The sequence below is a fragment of the Cebus imitator genome, unplaced genomic scaffold (genome assembly GCF_001604975.1).
Source record: "Cebus imitator isolate Cc_AM_T3 unplaced genomic scaffold, Cebus_imitator-1.0 Scaffold51, whole genome shotgun sequence".
In the NCBI taxonomy this organism is placed as follows: domain Eukaryota; kingdom Metazoa; phylum Chordata; class Mammalia; order Primates; family Cebidae; genus Cebus; species Cebus imitator.
The window spans coordinates 847,774-867,898 of NW_016107366.1; the positions used below are offsets into that span (position 1 = coordinate 847,774).

The 20,125-nt window shown below is 37.7% G+C and overlaps 1 protein-coding gene across 5 annotated transcripts in view; it reads right to left on the reverse strand.

Moving 5' to 3' along the window:
• The window catches only part of SLC44A1 (solute carrier family 44 member 1), a 184,704-nt gene that overhangs the window by 82,153 nt on the left and 82,426 nt on the right, over positions 1-20,125 (reverse strand). For all 5 annotated transcript variants that reach the window (XM_017527757.1, XM_017527756.1, XM_037738225.1 and 2 more), the window contains one exon: positions 12,415-12,551. In XM_017527757.1, the coding sequence (XP_017383246.1) occupies positions 12,415-12,551 (137 nt within the window). The remainder of the gene's footprint in view (positions 1-12,414; positions 12,552-20,125) is intronic.

A 20,125-nucleotide genomic window follows, 5' to 3' on the forward strand; every position in this document is an offset into this window, starting at 1 on the left:
TAATTTGGTCAAATACTTTATTCTTAAGTAAACAGAATAGCTTTGCATTTGTATTATGATAATGAACTTTTATATTATACCACCAAGGAAAAAGCTTAAAATATAATGTGAACGGCAGACTGCAACACTGCATTAATCATGGAAAAGGCATGTAAGCATATGAGAAGGAACTGTAAGGGAATATAGAAAAAAGATTCATTTAATGGTACAACAAAATTGGGAGCATACTTGTTTCATTTATATCTTGTCCTATCAATCAAAATAATTTTTAGAAAGGCAACCATTAACTGAGCAATGCTGCACCAAACCAGCAAAAAACCTAAGTGTTTAAATATGTGAGCCTTAATAGCATACCGAAATAAGTACATGTAGCATATATTTTATATATAGTCCCACTAATTTGACAATGCAAAATATTTTTAAAGAGATAATTACAAGTTACATGGCAGTTCTTCAAGCTTTTTAAGGTTAAGATAGCCTCAGTAAGAAACTAAGTTTTAAAAATTGTGCTTGACTATTCTTTTCCATTTTAACAATCTATTTTTTTAAAAAAGGTAAGCATGAATATTAAATACTTAACTCTGCTAAGAGTAATGTCTTTCATGCTTGAATATAATGCCACTAGATTACATTTATAGCAATTTGCAGAAAACATGACAACAATGGCAAGCAAACATTTTAGACTAATCCTGAAATAGCTAGGTATCCTAATACAGAATTGCTTATGAAAAATAGCAACTGTGCCAATAAGTGCAGAGCACCCAATGTGATCATCAACTTCCTGATCTGAACTGTCAACTTATTTCTTTCCGAGTCCAAGATGGAATCGACTTGAACAAAATAAAAGGCCCTAACTAAAGCACTTTGTGTCAGTGCTGCCAAACCCACAGCTTCATCTGAATTCAGTTAGCATAATCTCTATCCCCACCCTTTCTTCATTTAAAAAAGGAGGTCAGCAGGTGCAACGAAGTTCAATTTTATAAATACTTTCCCAGGATAATACTCAATGAAAGGATAATAGCCTTATCTCTGATGGTGTTCTGGGACACAGGCCAGTGCTAAATAGATCCTGTGCTAAACAGATTAAACGAAAAAGATCTTTACAATGTGTTAGTAGTAATAATCATAAGAAATCTTATACTACTTCCTGCTCAAAGGGTTGATGAACAGAGAAGCCTCAATGAAGAACATTAAAACAGTGCAGCAATGGCAAGGATTTTACAATTGTATTTCTTTCATGTTCATTAGTTAAGGCATTTTCAGTGACCATTTTGAAGGTAGAATCTGTTTTATTTTTTTACAGTGAAAGTATAAATAATACTTAGCACACAAAGTTTGGATATAACCAGTAAGACAAAGTTTTCCTTCTAACGCAATAGCAGGTAAAAATTATACATGAGTAATGAAAAGCAGAAAACTAAGAATAAAAGCTTATCTAAAGCACACCAGATGCAATCCATGCAACTCAGCCAATATTATTCAGACTATCAAAATGAGTGAGCTTAGGAATCCTAACTTTAGTGTAAAAACACTTATCATGGTAAATGGTTGCTATGGCCCCCAGAATGTTTAACTACTACAATTTTTCAAATGCTGTATAATAGTCAATTATTTACTTTTATTTATTATTCTTTAGCTCAATATCAGTTATATCAGCTCCCCTAAGAGATACATTTCCATCACTACACTCCAAATATTACAGATGAAAAATAAAAAAAGTAATACTTCCAAGGCCTTAAATGTAATCGGTGGCATATTTAGAAGTGGAATTCTTTGCCCCTAAGCTGCCATGCTTCCTTTGTGCCATTCCTAATACTCATAATTGGGCAAGTATTCAATAATCTCCTAAACAAAACAAAACAAACCAAAATATACATATATGTTCTACAGACACCCCAAAAAGAACATCTCTGGAGAAAAATTAGTTCCACCATGTACTTTTCTGCCTGTATATTTTCTGTCCTGGTTAATGGTTCCATCATCTGTGAAACATACAAGTCATCCTACATCTTTTTTATTTACTGTCTTCCTATACCATTCAAGAGATACCGCATCCTGAGGATTGGACCTTCCTATGTTATCTCAGACTTTCATGATCTCCTACTGAGTCAGTTAAAATACTCTTTTAAAGTGTTTCTCATCTCCATCCTGCATATAACCATCAGAATGGTCTTTGTAAAATGCAAATTAGTCATACTATACCCCCATCCTCAGGATCAAGTCCAAACATCCTGGAATCAAGATCCTTCTAAAGCAAGTTTCTACCTTAAACTCCAGACTCATCTCAACATAATAAACTACTTGAAATCAGTGCTTGCTGTTTAACAAGCTTCCAGGCTTCCACACATGCTGTTCCCTCTGCTTGTTCTATCCTTTCCCAGCTAGCACCTGAGTGTTAACATCTGAGCAGAATTTCTACACATTATTCAAACTTCATTTCTTCTGTCAAGCCTTCTCTGACCCACCCAACAAAGCTATTTACTACTTAGCTCTGTGATAAAAACATGGCATATGCTTTTGTAATTTTTTGTTTATATATTATCTCTGTTTTTGTAATGCAAACTCTTTGAGAACTTGAACCTTATGCCTTTGGAATGTCTGGAACCTATATTTCCTGGTACACAGATGTCATCCAAAAGCCTTCTGTTGAATAAAACAGATATCCTGAGTGGGGAAAAGATAAAATAATTGTTTTGAATCTATTATGTTTTGTGTTATATACAATGTTCAGATGCTTTTCACCATTTGCTACAAAGTATACTATATAAAACAAGTTCCTCAATCTTGCCATTAGGACATTTTGTGCTGGACAATTCTTGGTTGTAGGGGGTTGTCCTGTGCATTGCAAGATGTTTAGCAACATCCCTGGCTTCTGTCCACTAGATTCCAGTAGTCTCTCCCTAAGCTCTCACCACAGCCAAAAATTTCTCCAGACATTGCCAATTATCTTAGGGGAGGCAAAAGCACTCTTAGTTGTGAACCAATGGTTTAAAACAGCACATTATTTGAAATAAAGACACAAAACCAAGAATGGCTATGTTGAAGGCTAATTTTTCTTGCTTTAAAATTTTGTTTAATTTACCACCACAATATTTGTATGATGGATTAAAGAAGAAATATTCTTTAAAACATGATTTAGAAATTTGAAATTAATAGAAGAGAGAGTCTCAATGCAGAACAGTTTTTATTATGAAAGATTTCCATTGCCTTGTGATGCCTAATGAATTTAACCTCTTTTTCTCTAATTAGGAAACCACTATTTATATGCTGAGAGAATGGAAGATAATTTTCCAATTTTAATTCCTAGTAACCCATGAAAAATATGGACATATTTGCAACTCCCAAGAAGTATCCACCTACAGAAATTATCCACGTAAGAATGTGGCATCATCTGTCAACCACTGTTGGCACATACTAGGCACACATAATAAATATTTTCTGAGTGAATTAATTTTGAACATCCATGTACAAGACTTCTGCTGGGTGTTGTAGTGGCTAAGGAGAATTCTGACTCAACTATACTGCAAACTCCTTACATGTGAGCACTGTACTTTGTATCTCTGATGCATACTTAATGGGTACCAAGTATTTGTTGAATGAAAGAATTAAACTGCATTATCAAATGGAAGAATTTTCCTTCTTTTTAAACAACCAAGAATCCTTGCTGATCTCTGACTTGGAGGCAATTCAGTTGCTAGAGTTGATCATTTCATTCATTTATAAATGATATCAAGTCAAATCTTTTGACTTACTGTGCCAAAAAGAATACATAATTAATCTAGAGTTTAAATTTTACTGATACTGAATGGTAAGAAAAAGGATAATATGCTGATCATCTATTGATACTGTCTCTAACAACCAGATAACAATAATCAAAAGATTTATTAGTATTCACAACTAGCATTATCTGAATGGACCACACAATCAGTTAGTTTTTAATGGCTAAACAATAATCATTAAGAAAACACCAAGCTAGACTAGGCATGGTGGCTCATGCCTGTAATCTCAGCACTTTGGGAAGCTGAGGAAGGCGGATCATGAGGTCAGGTGATTGAGACCATCCTGGCAAACACCGTGAAATCCTGTCTTTACTAAAAATATAAAAAAATAGCCAGGTGTGGTGGTGTGCGCCTGTAGTCCCAGCTACTCAGGAGGCCGAGGCAAGAGAATCACTTGAATCTGGGAGGCAGAGGTTGCAGTGAGTCAAGATCGTGCCACTGTGCTCTAGCCTGGGCAATAGAACAAGACTCCCTCTCAAAAAAAAAAAAAAAAGTTACGAGACTCCATCTCAAAAAAAAGAAAGAAAATACCAAGCTTCATGGCTCTGCTCAAAATGTAAACATTGTCTCAAGGGCAGGTTATAAAGCTCTCAAATATTTTTTCAAAATATAGTACATTGAAGAAGCACTCTTAAATGGGAGTGCTTTTTCTACATGCTATAAACGGGAGGCAAACAAAAGGAAAATAAGATTTCTGACAGAGTTTACTACTGTGTTAGGAAAGATAAAATAGGTATTATAAATTAGTTTGATAAGAATAATGGAAAAGGTAATAAAAATTTCATGTGAACGATTAGCACTGAAAACCTGTAGTCAGCCCCTAAATGACTCGCAAGTTATGTTCATTTCTATTTATTTATTTATTTTATTTTTTATTTTTTTTAGAGACAGTGATATTGCTATGTTGCCCAGGCTGGCCTTGAACTCCTCAGCTTAAGTGATCCTCCCACCTTGGCCTCTTAGTAGCTGGGAGTACAGACATGCATCACTACTCCAGGGAGATTGTACTCATTTGTAAACTGCCATTTAGAATTTAGATAGCAAGTGCAAAAAATAAAAATAATATGCAAAGCATCTGATACAGTCCATGGCATACAATAGGTACCAATAAATGGTATGTTGAAACAAAACCAGGGCTTAGGTCTGATGTTTCTCTTCCGATTCAGATGCCCATGCTGAACAATGGGGACAGAGGAGTGAAGTGAAGGGTGGTTTATGGACCAGAGATGCTGGGCCAGAATTAGAGAAGAGAGAAAGCAGAACTGTCTGAGCAGGCACTATCTTCCCCTTCCCCTCACCACCTGTGTTGGTATGGCTGGGTTGAGATGAAAATCTCACATAAAGCTGAAGGAGGGAGATTCTTCTCTCCCACTACAATGTAGATAGTCCCCTCTGATCCATGGAAATACATTTCAAGACCCCCCTGATGGATGCCCAAAACTGTGGGTAGTACCAAACCCTCTATATACAATGTCTTTTCAATCTGATAACTGATAAGGCTACTAAGAGATTAACTGGTGGGTAGCATACACAGTGTGGATATGCTGGACAAAGGGATGACTCATGTCTGGGTGGGATGGGACAGGTCTGTGCAAGATTTCATCATGCTACTCAGCAAAGTGCAAAATGTAAAACTTATGAATTGTTTGTTTTAAAATTTTTCCAATAAATACTTTCAGACTGCAATTGACCATGGGTAACTAAAATTGAACAGTAAAACTGTGGATAAGGGAGAACTACTGTATGTGTTATCTGAGCTTTTAAAAATAATGATAATAAGGAGCAAAGTAGCCTGTTCATCAGAAACTGAAGAGAAGGAAAGTAAAAGTAAGATGGAATTCATGCGCTGCTGAAAATAAGAACTCAGATGGGCGCTCTCACTAGATGGTTTTAGTTTTCTCTGTAGGGCATAAGTTTAGGAAATAGGACAAACAAGAGGGCTTAAAAGAAGAAGAGATATGAATAATCACTTGGATAGTATGTATAAGGGAGATAAATGAATGAATAAAATGAGTTATTTAGAGATGAATAAACAATTGATTTCACAGAAATAGTGTTTAGATTGGAGCAGAACAATTTACCTGTTGGTGTCAACTCACACAGATACAGAATTGAGGATAAATGGATCTGTGAGAATGAGAAATTATTAAGTGGCAATAGAGGTGAATAGGGAAATCCAGCCTATCATTCTTTCAAAAAACATTTATGGATATCTACTATGTGAGCCTCTATATTAGGGCCTGGATATTCTCAGATGCATAGGGCTTGTCCCTAGGAAATTCATACACAACTACAAGAAGTTCGATATCAAGTCCTTATGGTATTTGGCAACTTTAATTTTTTAAAAGCAATTTTTAAACTGTTTTCTTCTCTAGCATTATGTATTTATAATATTGTGTTATATGAACTATGAACCATAAAAACAAATGCACATATGTGCCCTTTCTCCCAACTTATGCACTAGCACTCACAGTTCTTTTTTTTTTTCTTTTTTGAGATGAAGTTTTGCTCTGTCGCCCAGCTGGAGTGCAGTGCACAATCTTGGCTCGCTACAACCTCCACCTCCCAGGTTCAAGCCATTCTCCTGTCTCAGCCTCCCCAGTAGCTGGGACTGCAGGTGCACACCACCATGCCTGACTAATTTTTGTATTTTTAGTAAAGACGGAGTTTTACCATGTTGGCCAGGCTGGTCTTGTACTTCCGACCTCAGGTGATCCACCTACCTCGGCCTCCCAAAGTGCTGGGATTACGGGTGTAAGCCATGTGCCCAGCCAGTCCTCACATTTTTTACATTTGTTTGTCTGTTTTTCAAAGCTCTTTGTAATACGGTAGCATCTCCACAATACCAATTTAATTTCCAGCTATTGTTTCCAAAGTCTCTATTCTTGTCAGACATACTTGACAGGGGCATTCCACAAATTCTAAGTGCCCAAGAAAATAACTCCTCTTTCTTGTGGCGCGTGCCTGTAGTTCCAGCTACTCAGGAGGCTCAGGCAGGAGAATTGCCTGAACCTAGGAGGCGGAGGTTGCGGTGAGCCGAGATCGCGCCATTGCACTCCAGCCTGGGTAACAAGAGTGAAACTCTGTTCTAAAAAAAAAAAAAAGAAAAAAAAAAGAAACAAAGATCTGAGGAAACAATTTATTTGCTTAATAAATACATTTCTTACAACCACCACCATAGGAACCAAGAGCTTCTTCCCCTTTAATTTCTAGAGGTAATAAAATTTCATGTGAATGGATGGTTGTAAGTGCTAAAAAGTACTTTCAAATGTTGTGATGGAAACTTAAAATTCTTTGAAAAGGATTTATATTATCTTCTAATTCTAGTAAGAAACATGTTATATTGCCTTGCATCTTAAAATAGGTATAAAATTAGCACTTAAACTGTTACTACCTCAAACAGGACTCTTCTCTTTCATGAACTTAATAAAAATTATGATAAAATACAGAAAACATAAAATTACTATCTTAATCATTTGTAAGTGTACAGCTTAGTGACATTAAGTACATTCAAACTGTTGTGCAAGAATCACCACCATTCATCTCCAGAACTCTCTTCATCTCGCAAAACTAAAACTCTTTAACCATTAGACGATATCCCCACTCCATTCTCCCTACCGCCCTGGCAACTATCATTCTACTTTCTGTCTATATAAATTTGACTGCTCCAAGGTGGAATCATCCAGTATTTATCCTTTTGTGAGTGGCTTATTTAACTTCGCATAATGTCCTCAAGGTTCATCCATGTTATGGTATGTGTTGGAATTCTTTTTCCTATTTCTTATTGTGCTAAAACATACATAACATATAATTGACTGTCTTAACCATTTTTAAGTGTATAGTACAGCACTATTAACTACATGCATATTGCGGTACTACAGATTTTTAGAACTTTTTCATCTTATAAATTTTTTTTTTTTTTTTTTTTTTTTTTTTTTTTTTGAGACGGAGTTTCGCTCTTGTTACCCAGGCTGGAGTGCAATGGCGCGATCTCGGCTCACCGCAACCTCCGCCTCCTGGGTTCAGGCAATTCTCCTGCCTCAGCCTCCTGAGTAGCTGGGACTACAGGCACGCGCCACCATGCCCGGCTAATTTTTTGTATTTTTAGTAGAGACGGGGTTTCACCATGTTGACCAGGATGGTCTCGATCTCTTGACCTCGTGATCCACCCGCTTCGACCTCCCAAAGTGCTGGGATTACAGGTGTGAGCCACCACGCCCAGCCTCATCTTATAAATTTGAAACTCTAGTCACTGAACCACAACGCCCTTTTTCCGCCTCCTCCAGTTCCTGGCAGCCACACTTCTACTTTTTGTTTCACGTAAGTGGGATTATGCAGTCTTTTTCTTTTATGACTGACTTATTTGACTTAGCATAGTGTCCTCAATTTTCAGGCAAGTTGTACCGTATGACATTGTTTCCTCCTTTTTTAAGGCTAAAATAATATTCCATTGTACGTATATAGCACATTTTCTTTGTTTTTGCTTGTTTTTGAGGTTTTGTTGAGACAGGGTCTCATTCTATCACCTAGGCTACGGTGCAGTGGCATGATCTCGGCTCACTGCAACCTCCTAAGCTCAAGTGATCCTCCCACCTCAGCATCCCGAGTAGCTGAGACTACAAGTGCATGCCACCATGTTTGGCTAATTTTATTTTTTGTAGAGATGAGATCTCACTATGTTGCCCAGGCTGATCTTGAACTCCTGAACTCAAGTAATTTTCTTGCCTCAGTTTCCCAAAGTTATGGGACTACAGGTGTGAGCTACCATGACTGGCAGTACACCATATTTTCTTTATCCGTTTATTGGTCCACGGACATTAGGTTGCTTCCACCTTTTGGCGATTGTGAATAATGCTACAATGAACATGGTTGTGCAAATAACTCTTCAAGATCCTATGTTCAATTCTTTTAGATATATTCTCAGAAGTAGGACTGCTATATTATATACTGATTTTATTTTTAATTTTTTGAGGAACTTCCATACTATTTTCCATAGCAGCTGCACTGTTTTACATTCCCATCAATGGTATACAAAGGTTCCAATTCTCTACATCCTCACCAACACTTCTGTGATTTTTCTGTGTGCTTTTTATAGTAGATCTTCAAATAGTCTAGATATTAACTCCTTACCAGATACCTGATTTGCAAATATCTTCTATGGGTTGACTTTTCACTCTGTTGATGTTTGTCCTTTGATGTACAGTTTTTAATTCTGATATAATCTATTATTTTTTTCTTTTGTTGCCTGTGCTTTTGGTGCAATTTGGTGCCATCCAAGAAATTACTGCCAAATGCAATGCCATGCAGCTTTCCCCTACATTTTCTTCTATGAGTTTTTATAGTTTTAGTTCTAAGTTAGCCTCTTTCATGGACTCTTAACTATTCCCTCTTACTGATTTGAAAATTTCGCACTTAAGTTTGAATTATATATTAAAGATATTCCCCTCTGAAATTAATGATTGAGGTCTACATATTTGAGGTCAAAAGGCCTGTGTAGTTTCTAAAAGAAATATGCTGTAACAACATGCAGATATAGATTCTAATAAAAATTATTTGCTACTCTTGAATTTTTTGCTACAACTTGCACTTCAAATGATAGAAAGGATAATTGAATGGCCAGGTGTGTGGCTCTTACCTGTAATCCCCACACTTTGAGAGGCCGAGGAGAAGGGATCACTTAAGGATAGGAGTTTGAGTCCAGCCTGGACAACACAACAACAGCTCATTGCCACATAAAGTAAAAAAATTATCTGGGCATGGTGACACATGCCTGTAGTCCCAGCTACACAGAAGGCTGAGGCAGGAGAACCACGTGAGCCCAGAAGTACAGGGCTGCAGTGAATCATGACTGTGCCACTGTATTACAGCCTAGACCACTGCACTTCAGCCTGTCTCTGCACTTCAGAAAAAAAACCAGATAACTTAAAAAGACAAAAGAAGGAAAAATAATCAAAAAACAGAGAAGTAATTCTCTCAGTGATAAGGGTAACATTGGAATTAAATCTTACCAGGTCTAGTTTTTAGTCAGCAATTCAAAGAACAGCATAGGTTCTTTTGAGAAATTTAGAAATTTCAACTTAGGGTTGCTACTTAAATAAGGCATTAAGGCCCCTGTACCAAAGGTGCTCTCTCTGATATAATTTTACAACTTTTCTATTTGCCTGTTAAAATTTTGTCTTCTCCATCCTCCATCGTTGCACTTCTTGATGCTGTCATTTTTTATGGCTACCTTATTATTACTCATATAGCTGGCACAAATGCCTAATGGTACCTGTGTAGCTAGGCACCAACTTAAGAAGTCTGTTTTCTGAAATCATGTTTATTCACGACGACATCTTGAACAACTTCTTTGTGCAAGACACAGCAAGAAATACAAAACTGTAAAACCCACCAGGAGTGTCTTCTTAACTAGACCCGAACAGGCCACAGTCAGTATCATATTCACTTAGAAGGATACCAGCCTGGAAACAAAGCATACCAGCAGGGGAGCATAGGGCATTTCTCCTCTAGGGAACATCTCAGCAGGCCACACAGCCAACAAAGACCTAGCTCTCTTTTAGCCCTCCAGATGACAGCTCAGGTTCAAGGTAGCAAGACTCACATCCAGTGGGTTTGAGAAGATATGATGGAAGATAGTTCATGACTAGATCATAGCTTTGAATGACAATATAAGACATATAGGCTTTTATTTTTTACTATGGATGATTTCTGAGCAAGGCGTTAGCATTGATTGAAGCTCTAGGACTATTAATATGGCAGCAGTACATAAGAGAGCTAAAAGCAGAGAGAGACCGGAGGCAGAAAGACTATTACATTCTGTTGGTGGAATAATATTATTAATAATTATAATGATAATAGCAGTAGCCAGTAATTTTTCTTGGCAACTTGACATTTGCCAGATACCGTTCTAAGAATTGTTCATGTATCAAGTTCTCATAACAATCCTATAAAGCATATTAGGTACGAATATTGTCCCTGTTTCATAGATGGGAAAACTGAGGCAAGGAGAAGTCAAATAATTTGCCCAGGGTCTCACAGTCAGTAAGTGGTAGGAGCAACATTTGAACCCAAACAATTGGACTCCAGAGCGTATACTTTTAACCACTCAACCACACCACCTGTCAGAGTATACTACGTGTACTCACACTGTCTAAAATTCTGGAAAACCCCTTAAGGAAGGGTTCACTGCTCCCTAAGAAACCTTATAATGATGAGGCTGACAGTTGTGAGGCTCAGCAACAACACATGTGGGGATACCATATGGGAATAAAAAATGAGATTGTAAAGAGTGATTAGCACTTCTTTATTCAGTGCCTACCAAGCATCCAGTATTCTTCACACATCATCTCATTTAGTCTCCACAGCAACCTATGAGGGAGTATTATTTTTAATCCACATTTTTTCAGAAGAGGAAGCCTAGGCTCAGAGAACTTTTGCCTTTTGCCCTCATTACAGAACCAGTCAGTGACAAAGTCAGCACTGGAATCCAGACCCAAACCAATCCATGTTATCCTACGATGAGGGCATGGAATGATGGAACAGGGATACTGCCAGCCTGGAAGGCTGCAGTCCCCCTGCCTTCAGAAGGCTAGGATCCGCAACTGAAAGACTCTGGAGCCATGCTACCCTGTGCAGAGCTATGATTCCAGCCTGTCTGTCCACCCAGCTAGAAGTTGTACCCACTGGATACTTGGGTCAGTCCTTGTTCCAAAGAACCAGCACTAGCCTGTGGATCTGGGTAGGACCAACGCAGCTCTGAGGATTCCTACACACTAAATACAAGCATAAAATCTCAAGGAATTTTAAAAACATGTAAAAAAAAAAAATTACAAAGGGTGGTTAAAAAAAAAAAAAAACTATTCTCTGAAGAGAAGTGAAGCAAATCATGTGGACCTGAGGATGGTACCTAGAGATAAAAAACCTAAGAGAACAGAGCTAAATTTCAGGAAACAATGTTAGTTTTCTCAGCTAATTCTCATATGTTTAGCCTCAAAGTTTCTCACAATTATTCTTAAAGATCTATGACATTACATTAAATTTAAAGAGCAGAACACAAAATTATATACACACCGACTCAGTGAAAAAGTATTGATGGTGGAATTTTAATTTCTACTTATTTTTTCTGAACCTTTCAAATTTCCTATAATATATATAGTTACCTTGCTAACCAGGGGTAAATATATATATATATATATATATATATATATACACACACACACACACATAATTTCAATATATAAATTTGTTTTTATTTACATATATATGTATGTATATAAGTGAATTAAAATACTTTCAACCAATACTTGGGAAGGAGGAACAAAAAACAAATTTTACACAGAGTGGTTTAGTAATTTCCAAATACTCAACAGACTACATCAAATTCACCTGAGATATTATTAAAAAAATACAAATTTCCAGAGTGCAAAGACCCACTCAGTCAGAATTTCATGGGATGGGCCCAGGAATCTGGAGTTTAACAGCTCCCTGGGTGACTATAACATCTTTTAGCAAGAAAGTCCAAAATTACTTCAACTCTCTAAGGTTGCTTGATAATTTATTTAACACTAGGGAAAATTTATATTTAACAAAGAGAACAAAGTGACAGGACATAGATTTAGATGGCCTAATATCTCACCATTCATCTCTGCAAACTTCTGAACATCACTCAGAGTTTTCAGTTCTTGCCTGGGACATGCTGCTACACACAGTGCAACAGACTTAATCTTCCGGTTTATCAAGTCCAGGTTGCAAGGATCCAAAAAGAATACATACCTAAAGCATGGAGAAAAAAAACTGCGATATTATTTCACAAAACACATTGTGGGTCACTGCATATTTGGCTAAGCCTAGGGCAAAGAACATCTATTCCACATTCCTCCACAATAAAAATTTCATCATGAATACATTTTTTAAAAATTGCTTATAAACAGACTGTTAACAGTGGGAATAGGGGAATCATAGGATCATAATTTTCATGATCTATTTTTCTAACATTTAAGTGTTTGTAATGTGCACATGAAAATTTTATAATCAGAAATCATCTATTTTAATTTTCTTCAAATCATTAATTTTTTCTTATTTTGTCAAACTTGCACCAAAAAAATTATTGGAATATCATAATACTGCTATCTAGTACAGCATGAATTACAGTTCATATATAAACTGTAAACTTTAGTTAATAAGTGTAATTCATTCATTACATATAATTCATATAAACAGAATTATATAATTCCAAAAATGAATATATACTATATATAGCAATTAAGATATACAACTGAATATATAAAGTTAAATGGAGACTAGAGGGAAATACACCAACATTTCAACTACAGTCATTTCTAGGTGTTAAAATAAAGGGATTTTTAATTTACTTTATTTTACCTTTTGGAATCCACATCTTCTAGAAAGAATGCAAATTACTTTTGAACTGCTATAACTCCAGTAAATACTGTTTATTAATGGTTTAAATACTGTCCATTACAGATAGACAAAATAATCCCCAAGACTGAAATTATACCCTTTAAGTCCTGTATATTTATATTTTAGGAAAGGGAAGATTAATTAGAAAGCACACTAAAGCAAGTATTTTTAATGTTATAAAGTAGATGAGATGATAAAGATTATAGATGTTAACATCTGCTCAAAGAGAAAGTAAGGGCTAAACATTCTCAAAGATAAGCTAAGTACAATATTACAGATCAAGGAAGGGAATACAAGAAGGAATGCTTCCACCTAAAATAACAGTTAAGAATCTCCAGCCAGGGTTCAATTCCACTGAGTCCATAAGAAGTTTTATAAAATCATGCATCTGTCAATAGCCTTTCACACAGTTAAACTCTGTGTGAGTTTCAAATCTGGAATGGGAAATAGAACCAAATATAAAAATTAGGCGAATAAACTGAAAAGCAGAAAAGGTAAAGTCAATACATATGCTGAAATGGAAAATATAAAGAGATACCAGGAAAAAAACAGTAAGTAGGAAGAAAAGGCGGAGGGTGGGAGGACTACTACAGAGGCCTTTGCAGATCAAGTAACACTGAACACTTCAGCACAGCAAGGGGACTGGGAACCCAGCATGAAGGTCGGGTATAACTTACCAAACTAAAAAGCAAAAAAAATTTTATATATGATCCTATCAGTGACTCCAAACCCGTTAATGTTCTGTCTATACAAACAGAAGGAAAGAAAAAAAGCCAGGCAGAAAGATGTGGTTTAGAAGTAGGTTTTGTGGACTGCTTCCATGGCTGATACAGAGAATTATTTCTGGCAACTTTTGAGTGGAAACAAGCATGACCTTAGTAATTCTCCCTTCATCTATCCTGGGCATCTGACTAAGCATGTCTATGCCGGAGACCCTGTATAATGAATTGCCTGAAGATCTTGGACAGGGAACAATCAGGACCTTGAGAACCTTGAGAAATGTGTCATAAAACCTTTGAATCAACCACTACAGCTACTCCACCACCACCACTATCATCACTACCATTGCCATCATCACCACCATTACTACTAAGAATACTTTTTTTTCCTTTGAGACAGAGTTCTGCTCTGTTGCTCAGGCTGGAGTACAATGGTGTGGTCTCAGCTCACTGCAACCTCTGCCTCCAGGGTTCAAGCGATTCTCCTGCCTCAGCCACCCAAGTAGCTGGGAATATAGGTGTGTGTCACCACGCCCAGCTAACTTTTTGTATTTTTAGTAGAGATGGGGTTTCATCCCATTGACCGGGTTGGTCTTGAACTCCTGACCTCAGCTGATCCACCCGCCTCGGCCTCGCAAAGCGCTGGGATTACAGGCATAAGCCACTGCACCTGTCCTAATACTTAATGATAAAGACTTTTTAAAATGATAGCCAATTTTATTGAGGATTTACTATTTCTCAGATACTGTATTAATCCTTTACATGTATTAACTCTTTTAATTCTCATAGTAATTCTGTTGTGTTTCTCTATGGGGTGGGAGGTGGGCAGTGGAACTGGGATGGGAAAGAAGCATTGAGGAAACAGTTCTAAGTGATGAGCAATGCCTTGAGAACCATCTGGGAAAATCACATCACAGTAGAAAAAGAAGCTTAGGGAAAAGAAAAAAAAGTCCAGAAGCTGCCAGGGCCTTGCTGCTGGGCCTAGGCTGGATCAATGACAACCTCTTGAGAATAGATGCACTGTCTGTCCTGCAGGCTTCTGCCTTCTCCAAGGGCAAACGTATCCCTATTATATTTCTAACTTTTTTTATACCTAAAAACATTGTCCTTTGATCTATACTAGTGAATGGGCAGCAACCTTATCCTTTCCTTTTGTCAGACCAATGTGAACTTGCTTTCTGGTTCTCTCTAATAGTTCTCTGACCTTGGAAAATACATTTATTCTTCTGAGCCTCAGTTTCCTTATCTTAAAAACTACATATCACCTATTTTATAGTTTGTTGTAATATGACCAATACTATACATAAAGTACCTAACATTGTAGGCACTCAGTGATTCAAGTCTTTATCATTAAGAATACTATTTGCTTTCCACACATTTTACATTTCATAGTAAGGAACTAAATGCAATACTTTCTTATATGGGCATAAAACAGGGATACAATACTAACATTCAGTTTTCATTTAGAAATAAAATATCTGTGTAGGAGTATTCATGACTAAGGGTAAGGTAATTACCCTTGAGAACTAAGTAGGCCCCCACAACAGGTCCAGCACAAGGAAAACAAGAACAGGAGGGTGAGAAGAATGCCCCCATGGCTACAACACTGTCAAATTAATACTGCACATTTGTTTAGCCCATGTATATAGTTTGAAAAGATCTAAAAACTTATTTGAAATGGTATCTTCAAAAAATACACACTCACATACATCACATGTTTACACTCCATATCTTACCTGCTCTCCATAGTCTAAGAATATATTAAGCTGGCCAGGTGTTGTGGCTCACGCCTGTAAACCCAGCACTTTGGGAGACTGAGGTGGGCAGATCACTTGAGGTCAGGAGTTTGAGACAAGTCTGACCAACATGATGAAACGCCATCTCTACTAAAAACACAAAAAAAGTAGCTGGGTGTGGTGGTAGGCATCTATATTCTCCAGCTACGTGGGAGGCTGAGGCAGGAGAATTGCTTGAACCCGGGAGGCAGAGGTTGCAGTAAGCCAAGATCACGCCACTGCACTCCAGCCTGGGCAACAGAGCAAGACTCTGTCTCAAAAAAGAAAGAAAGAAAGAAAGAAAGAAAAAATAACATATTAAGCTTAATTCTCTATGCATTTCACATATCCAAATGCACACACATAAAATTAAAAATAACATAGAGGCCTTGATCTTAGGTTCAGATTCTATTAACATTTGTTGGGTACATAGGTATTAGGCATTGTCACATTCAAGACTTTCTTTGATCTTTGCAACAACTGTGTGAGGTAAGGACCATCACCACCACAGATGTTAAAGCTGAGGCCCTGAGGCCTAACACCAGGCCCAAGACAGCTAGTAGGTTCCAAACCATGAATTCAAACCTAGTATCTCTGATGCTGAGTTTCAGTTTCTATTCTGCACTATTCTCAAAATATTTCCTACAAATAATCATTAATAACTTTTAACTGCTCTCTATTAATTTTGAATATTCTGCTTCCAGCATTCTGAAGTTCATCCAATCTATGGCAACATGCATACACTTAATTATATTTTAATTAATTCATATTTAACTAAATATTTACAGGGGGGCAAAGTGCTTCTATCAAACCAATTTATGATTTATTAAAACTGTACTTTGTTGCGTTTTGATTTGAAAATTTCCTTAACCAGGTAAATAAATGCTTACATTAGTTTTTCAGTTTTCACTTTAAAGTAAATGAACTGTGTGTGATAGTTCTTATGTTTTGACAACGAAACAAACAATTGAATCTTAAATAAGCACAGCATTGTCAAACGAGGTCATTGTAAGTCAATGAAAACGACAGATGTTTCAGCTGAGAGGGTAACACACAATATCTGCCTACTTTTACTCCCAAAACAGAATCAGGAAAGAGATGTGGCACATCCATTTTGAGAAAGCTTCTCCTGTCTGATTATGTGTCTTGGCCTCTATACCTTGTGCTTCTCTACTCCGTCGCCAAGGTGGAGAGCCCATATCACAGATAATCCATAAACCTAAGTTAAGAGCAAGTTTGTCATTGTTATCCTCAGTGAATCTTTTACTGGGCCTATTAGTAACCTAAATACAACGTTGTTTAAGTTTCACATCCTTTAAAGGAACAGGAATAAATAAAATACCAAAAGTGAGAATGAAAGACAAGAAGCAGTAAGAGAAAAATACTCTATAAACAAAACAGCCTAGACACCTGCAGGCACTGGCCTATACGACACACACATAGCATGATCGGCTGATACAGAAACACATTTGCAAAGGAAATTGCAAAACACCCTAAGTAAACTTTGAACTTAAAAGTTAGATGGGAATGGAGAAAAATGCTCAGACCAAACTGCAAAGCAAACATTACAGAGGATAGCAGGTAAGGCATGTAAATATGTATATATTACAGTTGGGGTGGTTTCCAGAAATTATTTGAGGAAGAGAAAATGGTTTATTTTTAAATGGATATTTTTGAGATACAGTAACAAATTATCCCAAAAGGCAGGAAAAGGAGAGATGTCTAAATAAAATGCTCTGTCTACACAGTGAATGAGGGGGACAGATGCACCAAAGACGAAAACAGGGCAATGAGGCAAAGGTGGGACATTAAATCACTGAAGCTCAGGAAAAAGGGTAAGTGCCACAAAAAGAAGGGGCTTTTAAAGCTGTGCTCAGAGCAAGAACATGAAAATGAATGATATGATGCCACAGAAGGTTTACAACTCGTTTCAACTGTTTTGCTTTTACTTTCTTTACTGAAGATAGGGGAAGGCAAAGAAAATAAGGTTCACCAATAATTTACTTTGAGTCACAAAGCATCGCAGGCTTTACCCTCACAACATCCTAATTTAACAAATGAGGGAACTGACTGGCAAGCTAGGTGACTAACCTAACTTTTCAGTTCAAACTGGAAAGTGAGAATAACTGTAAAGGAGAGTGAGTTACAGACCAGTCAAGTCAGCTGATTAAATCAGTGAGATCTTCTGGGATTCCCCCGCAGACAAAACCCTACCTGGACATGGTATAGGGCTGTACTCTATATGGTATGCAACACTCATATGACAGGAATTAAATAGGATGATAAGAAAAACTTCATTTATAACAAACATCAGTAGGTGTATACTCCTGGGCTAGATCCTTTGGATACAAAATTCATAAAATGCAGTTCCTGAATACAAGTAAGTACAGTCTAGAGAAGAACAAACACAAATGTAAACAGTCATTTTAAAACCATGTGATAGGAGGCAAGGCTGAGATGGCAGTGGAAATTGTGTAATTCTGCATGGGAGGATAAGGGGTTAGAGAAACCATTAAGGAGGAGGAGGCAGCATCTAAGCCACATTTTGAAATTGAGTAGGAATTTTCCAGACAGATGGGGAAGGGAACACTCTAGGCAGAGGAAACTGCATGTCTAAAAGCACATGAAAAAGCATATTGAAGGAACTGCAAATAATCTGATAAAGTCGACTATAGGATGGGGCATCAAAGAGCTATGCACCACGGAGAAGCAGGGGATAGAAGATGTTGCCATCCTTAGACTCTGGAAGATCTTAAAACTCTTCCATTAGTCATCATGCACTCAATGGCCACGGAACAGTGATACCCTGGTATGGCCAGCCCCTCAGTTGAAGGCTAGACAGAGAATGGCTGGGGAACAGCAGTGCTGCTCCAGAGATGAGCCTTTGCCATTAAATTGCCTCCTGCTGCCATGGCAACTCTGCAACAAGGCTTTTTGGAGCAAAAGGTGGCAAGCAGATACTAGGTCTGCTGGCCGCCTCCTGCCGAATTTGGCTGCTCTCCTCTCTAATCAGGATGGAAGCACTGCGGCACTAAAGCCGGAAAGCTGGCTGAAAAATCCCTCCATCACCTTCTGTTTTAGTGATTCTTGACATGTGTCTTCCCCAGAGGGGAATAAAAATGGAGTCTGATCATTTTTCCAATTATTACCTCATATCAATTTACAATTTATAGTCCCTTTCCACAGAGAGCATTGCCGTGAGTGAATCATACCAAACTGAAAACCATGACAGCCTAGTAGAGGCTTGCTATTGCTAAACATAGGCTTACAGAGAGCCCTGCAGATCTGTACTCCACCCACAGTGGAATTCTGCCCAGAGGAGGCCTCTTATTTCGAGAGGGCTGGCGTCGGGTTGCAAGTCCAGTCATCTCATCTGGGGTGGGATGCAAATGCCCCTAGAAGAGCTCTGTTATATTAGGACAGAACTATGGGGGCAGCACACCAGAGCTGGTGAAACCCAAGAAACCCAACCCATAAGGTTGATGACAGGGGCGTGCCCCTTTCCCACTGCTTCCCCAATCCTAATTAGGAAGAGGCATAAATCTCCTAAGGAAGAGTTGCCACTTGTTAAAACTAAAACCTAAGGATGCATCTCACCAACCCCCAAAGAGACGAATTCTAAACAGGATGGCAGCTTCCTCTGCCAGCACTTCTGTAGACCTTGATTCACAGGCAACTGCTAAGAAGAGAAACTTTCATGGTCCTTTCTGGTAATTCACAGCATTGAGAGCTGAAAATAACTTTAAACTGTAGAGGAAGCCCAAGGATCAGACTAAGAGCAATACTCAGAGATTGTGTACTTCTCTGACCTCATCTTCCCCTGGTCTCCCACTGGTTTCCTTTCTGTTTCTCAAGCAACCCGGCACACTCTCACCTTGGGGCCGCTGCACTGCCTATCTGCCTGGTTTCTTTCTCTAGATAGCAACAGAGCTAGCTCCTTCCCTCCTTTCAAGCCTTCACTCAAAGGACGCCTTCTCAGTGAAGGCTTTGCTGGCCAGCCTGTCTAAAACACCAGCTTTCTACTCTGATGTGCCTTCATCTTTCCTGCTTTGTTTTTCCTCAGGACGTACACTGGCTCACACACTGTATATTTTACTTATTTATCTGTTTATTTTCTACTGCCACTAGTAGAATATCAACTCCAACAGGGCAGAGATAATTGACTACTTAATTCATCCCTATATCCTTCGTGCCTAAAATGATGCCTGGAATAAAGAAGCTGCTGCATAATTATTTCCTAAGTTAATAAACAGATGGTAATTATATAAGATTTTGCTAAGTGCGGCCAGAGTGGACTGAAGGTAGGGAAGAAGTCATTTCAGGAACAGGGAAATACTCTCATTTATTCAAAAGAATTTTATTAAACACCTATTCTGCCAGGTGTAGTCCTAAATAATTACCAAAGATATGGTGATACATAAGACCACACAAA